Source organism: Lytechinus pictus, chromosome 4 (assembly GCF_037042905.1).
Source record: "Lytechinus pictus isolate F3 Inbred chromosome 4, Lp3.0, whole genome shotgun sequence".
Lineage (NCBI taxonomy): Eukaryota > Metazoa > Echinodermata > Echinoidea > Temnopleuroida > Toxopneustidae > Lytechinus > Lytechinus pictus.
The window spans coordinates 5,735,931-5,751,693 of NC_087248.1; the positions used below are offsets into that span (position 1 = coordinate 5,735,931).

The window sequence follows — 15,763 nt, forward strand, 5'->3', positions numbered from 1 at the left end:
AAATGTACATTGGGTTCAGGATGATGAAGGGTTGGCAAAATTTAAGCCTCTCCTTTTAATCCTACATCGTTAATCTTTGACGGACCTTACCTTATATCTCGATCCATCTGCTGCAACCATGGCTGCCAAGGACCATGTTGAGGAGATGAAGGAACTTACGAGCGGTGTGACTGAATTGATTGGTGAGTTTTGGCATAGTTTAGAGGATCTGTCACCAGCAGGATCCACCGAACCAGGCCATCTTCTTGATCAACTTCCCCTGGAAGCTCCTCAACATCCTGATAAATGGCAAGATCTATTGGATGATGTCAGGAAGATGATCATTCCAAACGTAAGTTGGCTTATGCTACCAACCCCGTTCTCTCTTTTTAAAAATATTTACTCTTTCTGAATCTTACGTTTCTCATCGATTTTTTTCCTTCTGAGCTCTATCTCTCTTTTATACACCCCACACATCAGGACCACGCAGTTGGTGCAAGGTCTTCCCCTGAAAGACTACATAATAAAATCGCAGACTGTCGATCATTTGACTTGAAAAACTTACGTGAATTTTGTGGCTTGTCAAAATTTCGAGGAGGAACATGTCCATCTATTCTTCCTCCAACGTTGACAGTTTTCGTTGTTTGTTTTACAGTAAATCTCCCAAAAGCTATACTGTCTTGCACCCGCCCCCACACACCCGCGCGCCCTCACATTTTTTTCAAACAAGTCCATACCGAATTTCCGAGAATGCATGTAGCATTTCCATTTATTTTAATGCAGGATAAAACAGCACTATCGATTAAATACCTTTCCCACGGGCATAGGTATCGTGGCCGGAGGTCGAACCCCCAGACTCGGCCACGGAGCCTCCACACCTACACCTACCCGACACACACACCCATACACACACGCACGCAAACACCCTCACGCAACCAAACACATACCACATCTATAAATCAAAAAGTTCACCCACAATGTATACCCCCAGAAATGTTGGCCCTATATTGTGAAACGGATGAAATTTTACTAATTTTAACAATAATAATATTCATTATCGTGTATAATTCTTAAGTATACATATTTTGCATATTTTTGTGATATCTAATGCTTTATCTTGCAAAACACCAGTTTATGTTTATTTAGATGTCTAACCTTCGATGAGTCAGATAATTAATGTGAACAGACAAGGTTATGTGGATTTTAACCTGTTGAGATTCTTCACTTCTTTTACAAATACTAATTTCAATGACTTTCACACTCCAAATGTTATGGATTTTGAATAAAACCAGGCTATAGCAAAGAAATGATCAAATTTTGGAAACACTGTTATTGTAATCCTAAAGATTTATTTAAATCACCAAAGGTTTTCGATTTCCCCTAACTACGGTCGATCAGGAATTATATTAAATCCATTGGATTGTAATTTGATTTTTTTTAAAATCATAGATGCCTCACCTATCGAGTCCTAATTATCATGGATATGTGGAGATTGGAACATCTGCTCCATGTGTGGCGGCAGCCCAACTTATCGCTGCTTTGACCTCGCCAACATGTACTTGGGTAAAATCTTCACCTTCATTTATCTTTTTAATACAAATAGATCAAGCTATCACGGACAGGTCAATGATCTTAACTTCTAACGTTTTTATATGTAATATTGTTGTCAGCTATCATTTATAGATGATAGCTCGTAAACACGTCGTATTTGTCAAGGAGGGGTTCAAGGTCTCGTGAAAATCTTACAGGTTAAAAACTAGCTGAAAATCAAATAGACATAACCCATTTCCGATTAAATTATATTCAATAGATTACGTGAAAAACTGTATTGTAATGGAGGTTAAATAAAAGCTGGCATTTTTTTTTATTTCATTTTTATTTAAACAATATTTCAATAGGGTACCCTTTCAGCAGAAGCTGGTATCAAAAGGGGCCCTAAAAACATAATGACAAAACACGTATATACAAATGATAAAAATATACAACGTAACATACGTAAAAACATTATATAAATCATACATATTAGAACATAGAAAGGGATGGTAAGTTGGAGTCATTTAAATATTTGTAACACAGGAACCATTGACATTTTAACATTTGCTGAACATAATATATGATTTGAGTTCTTTTTTAAAACTAGAGAGGGTGGATAGAGTTTTAAAATGAAGGGGCAAGGAATTGAATATTGATATTGAGGAGATAATGAATGATCAGTTTTAGCATTCATTATTGCATTTTGGGGCATCGAGTTGTAGGTTGGAGGCAGGTCTTTTATTTAGGTTATGTTTTTCGGATACTAATTTAAAGTTATTATAGAAGATAAATTATTTAAACTTTTAAATATGAATATACATGGGTTTCTAAATATCGTACATTATTCCTGAAATTTTGGAGGGAGCTGAAAAATCCTAATTAAAAAATACTAATTTCTTATGGTTTGTAAAAAATACAGATAGGTGAATGTGGAATGAATACGTGAAACCAAAATGTTGATGAATAAAAATCCCCATAACGTTTACGATAAAGTATGACTGTATGCTTCCCATCCCGCATCGTCATAATGTAAGCATGGTTTGACTCCTCCCTGAACATGTTGAATTGTCATTGTAATGTTGTTGTATCCTGCTGTGATTCAAGAAAGAATGTTTTCTTCAATACTTGTCAAACAAAATGTTATCCTTTGACTTCATTCAATGCAGCACGTGAATGGAACTGGAACAGAGCTTGAGATGCGAATGACAGATTGGTTAGGTAGAATCCTGGGACTTCCTGATCAATTTCTATTCAGTTCAGGCATAGGCAATGGCGGAGGTGTTATACAGGTAAAAGAGGATAGTGTTCAGCTGACTCCAGAGGAGCGTTTCATGGAAGGACTTGTCAGACGTGTTATCCGACAAGTCCTGTTTTATCCGACAGTTACCATAGGAACAGTGCTTCTCAGCCAATCAAATCCAGGAAAGTTGTCAGATCTGACAACCTTTCAGATGAAAATGTTGATGAAACGCTCCTCAAATAGATGAACTCTATCTAGTATATCAACAAACTACATTGACGAATGTGAACAAGAATATATATTCTGCTATGGTCAGATGGTATCCCACTCTAAACACATGTTAGTCAGATTTGAACAGACGGAATGTTCCCCTCGAGCAGGAGTATAATTCTAGTCAAAATTGACAAGATTGTAGAAAGAATGACCCCAATTCTAGTCAGCGTGGACAAGGATTATGAAAAAACAATGCTAGTAAAAATCAAAATATCATGCAAATGAAATTGATCTCTAGATTCCTGGAAAATGACGGTTACTTTTTTGAGGGATACTACGAAGGATTTTTGTTTTCAATTGTCATGATTATACAGAATGTAAAAGATGTCGAAATAGACTTGATCTTAGATGGCACATGTGTGTAATTACGTAACCTAACAACGATGATCTAGATTTTATATTAAATTTATAAACATACGGCGATGATGATTCTTATATTGATAAAACTATTTTCACCTCAAGGGCACATTTCATGTTGAATGAACTCTTTCAAACAATCCTTTGAAAATGTCCCATTCGTCCTTTTTGTTTTCTTATGAAGGAGAGTGCGAGTGGCAGTTGTATTTTGATGCTTGTCGCTGCAAAGAGACGTGTCCTTGACAAACTGCGTCAGACAGATAAAGATTTAGATCCATATGATGTCTCGTCTAAGTTCGTTGCTTTAATGAGTGATCAGGTAACACATTTATGTATTCTTTATCTATTAATCCATACAGTATACATCTACACAGAAAGAGAATTTGGGTTAAGTAAAGTATAAGTAGTACAAAATCGCAGTTGGCTGCTTTATTGAGTGACCACGTAACTCATTCGTGTATTATTTATCCAAATCGGGCGGCGAAGTTTTTGCGACAAAGAAAAAAAAAGAGAAAAAGAAAACAAAAATTGAATGAAAAGGGTGAAATGTTTATATCACTTGTTGAAAATTATGTCGAAATTTGTTTTATAATTAGGTTTTCATTATCAAACATGTCAAAGGTCAAATATTTCGCTACCTCGCCACTTTTAATAATTTTCCTAAAATATGCCATGTCCTACCGATACGCCACAACGATCAAAGATTATGATCCAACGGGCAGTGCTCATTTTTTAATAAAAACAATGAAAATTAGGGGTATTACTACTCAAATATCCAGCCCAGTCTTTCCAACTCTCTTTCTTTGTCCTTTATCTTCTTTCATGGTCTTTCCCTCTCTTTTATTAGCCACCATGATTTGTTGTAATAAGTCATATCTTGTGCAGGGATCTACACTCGAAATAAAAACCGCTCGTGCTTGATATCAAACCTCGCCAAATATCATGGAGATTCACATTCAAAACTGCAACATGTTAACAAAATTGATAGAAAACCACAGGTTTAGATTAAAAGCTATAATCTTTTGTTTATTTAATCTCCTTTTTAGGCTCATTCTTGTATCGAACGTTCTGGGTTTGTAGCTGGGATTCGAACCCACATCCTACCAACCGACGAGACAGGATCACTCAGAGCTCAGGCTCTTCTTGATGGCATAGCTGAAGTCAAATCACTAGGAAGGAAACCCATTTTTGTAAGTTGATATTTCATTAATGATATCCCAATTTATATTTACAATCATCTTATTTTTAAACTTGATTGTCTACAGGGATAGCTATATAGGGTCGTGGTGGTAATGGTTTGTTTGTATTTATTTCCATTTAAAACAAAATATATACATGATTAAAAAAGAAAAATCGTCATATAAAATATGGAGGATTGCCCATTGCAGCGGTATTAACATAATACCGCTGTTTCTCCATGTGGTCCTTTGCAACGTAAATACATGTTATAAAAAAATATTTATACACAATACATAATCAAATACATTACAAGAAAAAAATGCAAAGACTAAAACTAAATTATGGTTAAAAATATCCCAGTATTAATGGTGAATATGAATCCTGATGGAAATAGTATACAATTTGACAATTTGAGTGAAATTGTGACTGTCTTTCTATAAATTCTGGCGAATTGAGTGTTTTTGTCAGAGATTAATGCAATATAACGGCCAAACATTATGTTCAGATGCCCCGCTCCCTAATATAACACTCGGCGTTAAAAACACTGCGCCTCAGTTATTTCATAAACACATCAACTGTCGTACTTTTCATGATCCATATTTCTCTAATTTTTATTCCGACAAAACTAGCTCGGTGTTACCCTAGGGTCGACAACAACTTTGGCTTTCGATGCTCTAGCAGAATTGGCTCCTATATGTGAGTGCTTTCACAAGATCATTATTTCGTTATTCATTTAGGACAGCCTTATCATCATTTATTCTTCATAAACTAGGGTTTTGCCTGGGAGTTTAACCGGCCGTTACCATAGCAATAGTCAGAAATCTATGCATCTCGGCCAATCAAAACCAAGGAAAGATCTGACAGATCAGATCTGTCAAGTTGTGGGACGGTAAATGTTGATAAAACGTTCTCAGTGTCCCCATTCACCATCATCATCATGCTGCTATGCCAGGCAGGCAAGCCCTTTTTTCGTATTTTAAATGATTAGTTATCATGCCGTGTTTATTTGTTCTTCAGGTAATGACGAGGGAATATGGGTCCATGTAGATGCTGCCATTGCTGGCTCTGCCTTTCTTTGTCCTGAATTCAGACATCTGATGGCTGGGATTGAGGTATTAAACTTTCTCTTATTCTGGAAAAGATTTTAGATAGCAGGGCTCCCTTGTAAAGCAGGCCTTTGGCTTGATTGGGACTACCCTGCTTTTTATGAAGAAAACATGAATAAATAAATAAATAAAATAAATAAATCACGAAAACATGGCCGATTTTGACATGATCGCACAACTGAAATCGGGAAATCCGTATAATAGTGAAAGTCCTAATAACATCACGCTTATCGTAATATCTGCTCAATCCACCATAGTATTTGGCCTCTGTGATAAAACAAAAAAAATATGTAAATAAAAATATCCGTTTCGTGCACATTCGTATGATTGGAACATTCATTTAGGAAGGGCCGAATGGTTACTGCGTAGGAGTATCATCAGAGTATATATTTCTTTTTAAAAATGAATGTGTTATTATGTCCACTCGATTTGATTTACTATATTAAAAAAGAGTGAATTAGGCATTTTAGGTCTTTTCAATCTTATTGAAACCTCAATATTTGCAGACAAATGTTAATGTTCACTTAGTGTTTGACTCTTCTCAATGAATAGAATGGAAATGGTTATTAAACAAAAATCTATTGCCGCCAGAATACCAATTGCAGAATTCCATTCAATAAAATATGAGCATAGGCCTACATCTAAATTACATGAAAGCCCAACATGATAACATAATGCTTATTATGCAGTTTTCGTCATTACAAGAAGTGCTAAGGACGGTGAGAATAGTTCAGGGCTACAGTCTGAATCCTCTGGTACATTGTCTGATTATTGTGATGAAGATATTTTGCTAAGGAGATAAAATTATATATATCTTGATAAAGTTTTGTTTAACACTTCGTAAAAGATTGCTCCCAGTAATCTTTTTTTAATGATTATCTTTTCTCTTTGTACTTGGAACAGCTTGCAGACTCTTTCAACTGTGGACCGCATAAGACAATGTTAGTAACGATGAGCTGTTCAGTTCTTTGGGTCAAAGACAGAACAACTGTTGAGAGCTCACTGGCCATTGATCCTCCGTACCTTGATAATCATCTAGAAAAACCTCACGTGGATTACAGGGTAAGAGTGATATTGGTCGTAATGATGATGATGATGATGATGGTGATGGTGATGGTGATGAAGGCGACAACGACGACTGTGACAATGACAAAGATGAGGGCGATATGAACGACAAAGACAACAATGGTGACCAAATGATTGATGATGGTTGATGATACTGGTAATGACGCGAATGATGACGACGACGACGACGACGATGATGATATTGATGAAGGCTTCAACGAAAAAGACGACGCTGATGACAAAACCACAAACATTGATGATGATGATGATTATTATTATGATTATGATGATGATAACTATGATGATGATGATGATGATGATGATGGTAATGATGAGTAAAATGATCTGGACAACGATGAATAGTAAAGAAATTATTTAAACAACGTTGATGAGGGAATTGAAATTTTCAAAACCTTGTAAATATAACAAATACCGTTTTTGACAATTGTCATACTAAACATAATTCATAATTTAAGTACTTCATTAATTCACAGACGACTATTTTTTCCCTATAGCACTGGAGTTTCAATCTAACTCGACCGTTTCGCTCACTCAAACTTTGGTTTGTTATTCGACTGTTTGGCGTTCAAGGGCTACAAGATCACATCAGGAAGGTATTCAGAAATTAAAAAAAAAACCCAATCCTTTATACAGAAAATAAATAGGCCTATTCTAAAAAGGTGGTTGAAAGTTTCTTATTCTTAGATGATTTATTAATGAAAAACAAAAAAGTTTCTAATAACTCTCAATGACATCAATCCACCGAAAATTGTAGAAATTGGTGATTCAATCCCATTTCTCACAATATTGTATTCACACCCTCTACGGCAGCTCTGTGCTTAACGAAGTGTTCGCCAACTCTGATTCACGTCTGGGGTCGACTCCCAATCTCGACATGAAAATGTTATCACAATTTTCTTTTGCTGAATTAAGAGTAAGTTGGCACCTATCCGAGACTTGTAATTAATTTCAAAGTTTCAAAAAGCCATTGGTGCGATAGGTTACGAGAGTTCTGATTTTTCTAAACCAAGTTTTCAACAAAATATTTTTCATTTTACATATATGAAGGCGGGGGGGGGGGGGGGGGGTTGCAACACCATGACTGATGCCACAGCAGGCACACTACATAATCTGTATCCAGGGCCCCGTCTTACAAAGAGTTATGATTGATTAGATCAACCTCAACTATGGAAATCCAGATCTGCAATGCATAATTGTTCAAAATATTTTCTAGATATGATGTAAAGTCAAAGTACGTTTATCTTTTTTTTTAATTCAGGGTGCTTTTTTTTTGCTTACAAAGGACATTGACCACATTTTCTGGAGAAAAATAATGACATATATGGATTTCTATATAGTTGAAGTTGATCGGATCAATCGTAACTCTTTGTGAGAAGGGGCCCTGACTTCATACCATCGGTTTTATTGGTATGACTGTCACACTGATATGAATGTCGCTAATGAGGGCTCCTGATTTTTTGCATGCATAACAGAAAATAGTTTTCAAACGATCGAGGATTTTGGTTAGACCACGGATAGGGGGGGGGGGGCGATTTCATATGCTATTCGTGTCTAACGTTTGTTTCATTATTCAATTCTTGTTAATTGTACAATAATGTAGTAATAATGTGAGTCGGCTTTGACAGGTCAACGGCCTTTCCGACTCCCTACATCCGCTACATTTTTTTTACATTTCTACCTTTTTTTTCATATTGTTTATAGTATTTTGACATTTTTTTTTACATTTGTTTTACATTTCTACCTTTTTTTCTTATTGTTTATAGTATTTTGACATTTTTTAAATCCTTCTGTATATGTATTTTAAAAGGATGTTAGAAATAAATTGAATTTAATTCTCTATGTTAAGTTGGCATTAATCTATCATGTCTATTGATCACTTAACCATTGTTTCTTCTCGTTTCGGATGTCAATATCATGTATCTCACTTCACTCCACAGCAATCTCGGCTCGTTAAAGAGTTTGCCCACCTGGTGAGCACCGATGCCCGATTTGAGCTGTGCGCAGAGGCGATATACAGCCATGCGTGCTTCAGATTAAAGGTTAGTAATTACATCTTATGAGAAGTTATTACAGGGAGTTTATGCCTCTGTTACACCGGTGTTACTGATTCCAGACCGACCAAATCTATTACGTTATTTCCAATGACACAACTATCAGTCGGTTTGGTGCGGACTTGCTTGTTTGACTGCAGCTGACGGTATATATCAGTGACAATAGAAATATGAAGGAAAATCCAAGTATAGAGCATTATCATCACCAGCAAATTGTAATGATATGAAAACGAGAGGGGCTGAATGCGGTGAGGTTTCCGAATGCGCGAAATTAGTGTATGATTGGATTTAAAATGTTCATGTCAAAACACGATGGCACCACCCCTGGTAATGGTTGTGAGTTTCATGACATTCGCTCTGGGGAGCGTTTCATCAATATTTTCATCCGACAAGTTGTCAGATCTGACATCTTTCCATGATTTTGATTGGCTGAGAGGCACTGTTCCTATGGTAACTGTCGGATAAAATGGGACTTGTAGGATAAAACGTCCGACAAGTCCTTTCATGAAACGCTCCCCTTTAAATTCCAATACTAATCGAATGGCCAACTTCACCCCTGGATTTAAAACTATACCCTACTCCAAACCCGCATACATTCGTAATTCCGAAGCTTCGTTATTCCGAAGGTTCGGATATTCCGAAGGTTCGTTATTCCGAAGGTTCGCATTTCCGAAGGTTCGTAATTCCGAAGGTTCGTTAGTCCGAAAACGAAATGAGTTTCGTAATTCCGAAGGTTCGTTAGTCCGAAAACGAAGTGAGGTTCGTAATTCCGAAGGTTCGTTAGTCCGAAAACAAAATGATAAACTAACCATATTTCGTTTTCGGACTAACGAACCTTCGGAACAACGAACCTTATTTCGTTTTCGGATTAACGAACCTTCGGAGCAACGAACCTTATTTCGTTTTCGGATTAACGAACCTTCGGAACATCGAACCTTATTTCGTTTTCGGATTATCGAACCTTCGGAATAACGAACCTTCGGAATAACGCCACAAATGTTCGGATTAACGAACCCTTTTACGTTTTCGGATTAACGAACAACGAGGTATAGGCAATTTGCGTGTTTCGGAATAAAGAACCTTCGGAATTACGAAGTGTAACCCTCTAAACCTACCCTAAACGTAACCTAAAACCCTATTGCAACCCAAACCCTAACCCTACCTCCAGTAGCGTACCGTGAACCGCAGGAGACAAAGCATTGGGGGGGGGGGCAGTGCATTGTCTGTGAACAATGCTTTGCCCCCCCAATGCTTTGTCTCCTCCGAGTCACGGTACGCTACTGCCTACCTCTTAGACGAAATTAAGCCCAGAACAATTGTCGCAGGAGCAAATGTCGTGGCACCGTTAAATGTTATGTTAAGCTTTATATTCTGCTTACGTACTTATTGCAGAAATGTGGACGTAACATGAATGTCATCAATATTCATAATAACATACAAGAGGTATCAAAGAAATGTTTTAAGTATTTGATCAACTGAATTTAGCAGTCGTTTTATTTTCCATGGATAATTGGAGTCGGATTAAATTAACAGTTATCAGCACTTTTGACATGTTAGAGGTAATATTTTTCCTCATTGAAGTTTGGTCACTGTTATAAGATTTTATGACCGAGTAAAATAGCAATAAATATTTTCCCCGACAGAAATCTGACAATGAAACAAATCGAAATCTTCTGAACCAGATTAACATGACACGAAAAGTTGTCTTGACAGGATCTGTGTTCAAGGAAAAATATATTCTACGTTTCGCTGTATCCAGTCCGTTCACTGAAAGCAAGCATGTAGAGTTTGCTTGGAAGATAATCACGGAAGCAGCGAATGAACTCAAAGGAGCAGATACTGATGTTCTAAAAGATTAAGACATTCAAAACCAATTGGTGATATTAAGTGAAACCACTGTATATTTGTGTGATAAACGTGACCGAAAACACTTTACAAATTGTACTTTCCTGGACCAACGCAGAATTTCTGATGTCATTTTACACATTTTTATCCTCGACAAAGTTCTATGTTATTAATATAAGAAGAGGACAAATGGAATCATATTAGACATGTTAGACTGACATATAAACTAAAATGAAGAGGCAAGAAAGTAAATCGTCGGAATTAAAAGTGTTATTTTCTGAGAAAGGGTATGGTCCTTAATACTTCTTGCATTTATTATTGGAATGAAATTGTAATGAAATATTGATGACACACATGTAAAAATTTAAACGTTTTTGGAGGCAGCAACTTTTATAGGAATTAATATATTAATATTGTCTTCATGCATTTATTGTTGGAATGAAATTTTTGATTTTTTCGTACTGAAATATTGATTACTAGTCATTTCTGTAGAGTACCGAAGCGATGACGTCAGTTGAAATGGCGTCCTGGTTCTAAACAAATGGACTCGGAGTGTGTTTTTCATAGGAGAAAATGGCCGCTAACGGAATTTTATCGCATGCAACCTCAGACTGTCAGAATGATGGTAATTTTTGCAAATGCAAAATGTGCATAGACGATCGTCCACTGCGACTCTGTTTAGAACCAGCCGGTTCGTTGCCATGACAGTTAAGTCACACTTCGGTACTCTATACAGTAAATTTTTTGAATTATCCACACGCACTTATTATTGGAATGAAATGTAAAATTGTTTGTAATGAAATATTTGAATATTCACATGTATTTTAAACCTCTTTGGAGCAAGTACAGTAACTTTTTTTGAATTAATATATTAATACTTCACACATTTATGATAAATGTAATAATCGAATAAAAGAATGCTTTTTGAAATGTTGAATAATGAATTGCCTAAAGTATCCACGTGGTTCCAAAGTAATAAATTGTCTTTAAACTTGCAAAAAAACATATTATGTTAACTTTAAGAACTCCAAAACAATAGCTGATCATTATACAGAAGAAATAAAGGTAAGTGGGATTTCTATTAGACAAAAAATAATGTGAGATTTTTAGGTGCCATTTTAGATCAGTTTTTAACATGGGATGACCATGTATCTAAAATATTGACGTCTGTATCAAGATGTATAGGTATAATGTTTAAAGTTAAATACTATTTACCTCCCCAAGCATTACTCTCAGTTTATAATTCTATTTTACTGCCACATGTAACTTATTGCAATATTGTATGGGGCTCATTCAAATAAAAAAATCACCGTATCCTTTTACTTCAAAAGAAAGCTATTCGTTTGTGTGCCGACGCTGGTTATTATGAAAATACTGGTCCCCTCTTAAACCGTTTCAAGACTTTAAAAATTGATGACATACATACATTTCAAATTGCTTTGTTTATGTTAAGGTTTCACTGTCGCCAATTACCAATAAAATTTGATCCTTATGTTCCTTTTTGAATTCATTTATTCATAATTATCCTACGAGAACCTCAACAAATTTACATTTATCAAACCTGCTAACTGCCTTAGCCCATAGGTCAATAAGACATACTGGTCCAGATACCTGGAATGATATACCTTTAACAATACGTGGCGCTCCTACATTGAACAAATTTAAGTTTGAGTTTAAGCATTCCATTATTAGCACTTATTTGAGTTGAGATATTGTTCTATCATTATTTCATCATACTGCTTACTGTATTTTTTTATTGTATTTATACGACTTATCTATGTTAAACATAGTAATATGAATCGATACGCGGCTGGTGTGTTATTATCATTAGAGTATTCTTGACATGCTTGATGTGTTTTCCTTTTGGCCCTGCTGTTATTGTAATATTTGTAAATATGACTTATATTGATTTTATTCAGGGCCGTAGTCTTTCATGAGGGGCGTCCTTCTCAAGCCTTTGTGCTTATGACTGTCCCCTCCCATGCAATGATCGTTTATTGTTATTTACCGTGTAATATTGTCAATATATTTTATGTTGTATGATTAATTTTTTGCATGGAAATAAAGAATCAATCAATCAATTTATTATTGGACTGGAATTTTTAATTTTTGGTACTGAAACATATTGATTACTAGCAGTAACTCTCTGAATTAAGGTGTCGGAGTAATATTACATGAATTTTTTTATCGGAATACAATTTCAGATTGTAATGAATAATTGATTACTAGTCATTTCTAGACTAGTACTCGTTTTTTTCTAATGAATTTCAAGTATTTTTATCTTTTTTCGAATGGAGGCTTTCTAATGTATATTCTGTTTCCCTTAATGTAAACGGGTATTCACTTTTACTGTATATAATTCTCATTAATGTAATAATGGTTTTATATGTTTAATATGGTATTTTGATGTTTATTGACTTGAAAGTGTGAACAAAACAAATTTCCATTATGGATAAATAAAGACGAACTTGAACTTAAACCAGAAAAAGGTGAGAGACTTGAGTAGTTAAAAGAGATTGGAGTAGACTTGTATGAGTTGGCGCGTGAAGTTGTAGAGCAGGGGCGACTCGGATACGACGGTTCGGGCAAGTTAAAAGGAAGGTCAAGGCTGATTGTTTATATCTCAATTAAAAGAGTAAAATTCACAGAGCAGAATGCTGAAAATTTGATCAAATCGGACAACAAATAAAAAAGTTATTGAATTTTAAAGATTTGCATTATTCCGGTGAAACAGTTCTAGGCATGAATATTCATTAGGTGGGCTGATGATGTCATATCCCCACTTATTCTTTTGTATTTTAATATATGAAATGAGGTTTATTAAAAAAAATTCTATCAAGAACTAAAACAATTGGATTGACAACTGATTAAATGCATTAGTTATTTATTGCCGCAACTTATTTCATAATAATGGAGACACATCATTAACACATGCATGAAAAAGTTGAAACATTTATTATTTCATGTAATGACATAAGAAAAGGGAAGGTGGGGATGTGACATCACCAGCCCATCTAATGAATATTCATTACGATGTGCATGTAACTGTTTTCAAAAAAAACTTTAAAATCCAATAATTTCGGTATTTGTTATCCAATTTTGATGATATTTTCAATATTTTGCTTTGTGAATATTACTCTATTTATTTCGATCTAAATATACACAACAAAAAAGTAAGTCCCCCTTAATCAAATTGCGGTAACTTTTGAATGGAATTATTTTGAGATAAGATATTTCGTAGATGGTTTTCTACACTCATTAAGCAACTCCTGAGGAAAAATGAAATTGATCGGTTGTGTCATGCATGAGTTATTAAAGATTGAATTAAAAATGACAATTTTTGAAAGTCACAAGAGTCGTTTTTCAGATTGTGTAAATACAAAGTTGGGCAAAAATTGTTTTTAGGTGAATTTTATGGTGTTAATACTGTTTTACTATCCATCATTTAGCCACTCCACACACAATTTTGATATCGTATGTTTATGGTTGAGTGAGCACAATGTATTGTGACGATAGGGGTTTATGGTAGTATCCTCTACAACTTGTAAGAACATGTTAAAATTTGAAAATGTTGGTGGCTCCCCCGATTATAGGCCCCTCCCCCATTCTAAAATTCTGGATCCACCACCGATTTGTCCATAAATTCAACTGATCCTGTGAAATTGTTCGGAAAACATTGCATTTATGCAGTATAAAGAGTATTCATTCCCAAGTTTTCGAATGTGCTCGCTCAACCATGAAAATGTCAAAAATTTCGAAAAGTGTGTGGTGATAGAAATGATGGATGATAAAAACAACAGCGATTAAGTCACATTTGAAACCGAATTTGCCCCAAATATTTACTTTAGTACCCTTTAGAATGAGTCTGTGACATTGAAAATACCCCTTTTCCCACTTTGATGCGTGCTCACTGATCCATAAATAAACAAATCGAATTCATATTTGCACATAATTCTGCCCACAGGTTGATAAACATTACTGCCAAATGACATTGCTAAAGACAGCCTTGAAAAAAAGTTCCACCATATTGAATAAGGGGTCTCTTATTCTTAAACATATGCACCCATAATGTACACAATGTCTATGAGAGAGGAAGTTCAAATTTTAACAAATGTGAAATGAGGGTTTGTTTCATGGATGGTTTTTGTTACTTCTGCCAACAGTTATTTCATGAAACTTCGCACATGGCTTCAGAGTAACACTATCTAAAAGGCGCGCACACCAAAATAACCATTTGATACGGCACAGAGTGGGGCCAAGGCTTTGAACTCTCTTCTCATTTGCATAATTTTCGAATATTGTGTGCTCACTGATGCATTAGACATCGGGAATTTCTTAAAAATCAAATCAAATGAACTATGCATGGAGGTTTGTGACAGATATCCATAGTTAGCAATTGCATTTTTCCAATAACGTAAAAAAGAGCTAATCACATTCCACATGTTCATTCAAGCGTGAATATTTAATTAAACGCGTTTGAATCATTGAAGCATGTTAACTGGTCATGAACATCACGAAAAAGTTGAGAAAAGATCATTTTCAGTTACCAAAATTAATCAATACTTGCCTATGGTATTTGAAAATCGTATTTTTGTTTTCAATAAATGTTCATTGAACCGTGAAATGATGAATATTGTTGGAGATACTCTTCCCAAAAATAATTGTCATCATATTTTATCATTTTTATCGATAGAAATGTGTAAAAAAATCCTTCTATAGCAAATTTGGACTTGTTTTTATTCAACCGTGAAATTTAGCCAAATAAGTTGTATCGTCTTTTAGAAAGTACCTTCTACAAGTCTTCTGACTATTTTTCATGATGAGAATGTGGAATTCGTTCCAATGAAGTGGAATCAAAGTCATAATATTTGGCTTGTGACTTTTGAAAAAAATGAAATTTTTGCCTTCTGGCGGTGATCATTGAAGCATGACGTAAAATAGATCCATAACATTCACTCAGAGGGTAGCTTATAAAATTACCTACACGCTCATGTAAAAATATGTTAAAAACTTGCATTGGTTCGGAAATTATTGATGTTTGTTTAAGGGGGGACTTACTTTTTTGTTGTGTATATTTTCAGCCCGGACCATCCCTTCGAGTGTTTGTTCTCAGG

At 35.2% G+C, this 15,763-nt stretch overlaps 1 protein-coding gene across 1 annotated transcript; it reads left to right on the top strand.

The window, feature by feature from the left end:
* On the top strand, positions 1–12,730 carry LOC129258521 (aromatic-L-amino-acid decarboxylase-like). Its single transcript, XM_054896780.2, has 11 exons — positions 1–331; positions 1,429–1,542; positions 2,679–2,801; positions 3,567–3,701; positions 4,429–4,572; positions 5,191–5,257; positions 5,579–5,673; positions 6,571–6,729; positions 7,248–7,346; positions 8,691–8,792; positions 10,448–12,730. The coding sequence occupies exons 1-11, from the start codon at positions 119–121 to the stop codon at positions 10,661–10,663; spliced, it is 1,467 nt and encodes a 488-aa protein (XP_054752755.2). The 5' UTR covers positions 1–118; the 3' UTR covers positions 10,664–12,730.
* The last annotated feature ends 3,033 nt before the right edge of the window (positions 12,731–15,763 follow it).

Bases quoted from the DNA above. Each gene is read 5' to 3' on its own strand.
- LOC129258521 (XM_054896780.2), top strand. From the start codon at position 119: ATGGCTGCCAAGGACCATGTTGAGGAGATGAAGGAACTTACGAGCGGT. The intron at 5,674-6,570 runs GTATTAAACTTT...TACTTGGAACAG, and splicing joins ATCTGATGGCTGGGATTGAG to CTTGCAGACTCTTTCAACTG. The intron at 8,793-10,447 runs GTTAGTAATTAC...TTTCCCCGACAG, and splicing joins ATGCGTGCTTCAGATTAAAG to AAATCTGACAATGAAACAAA.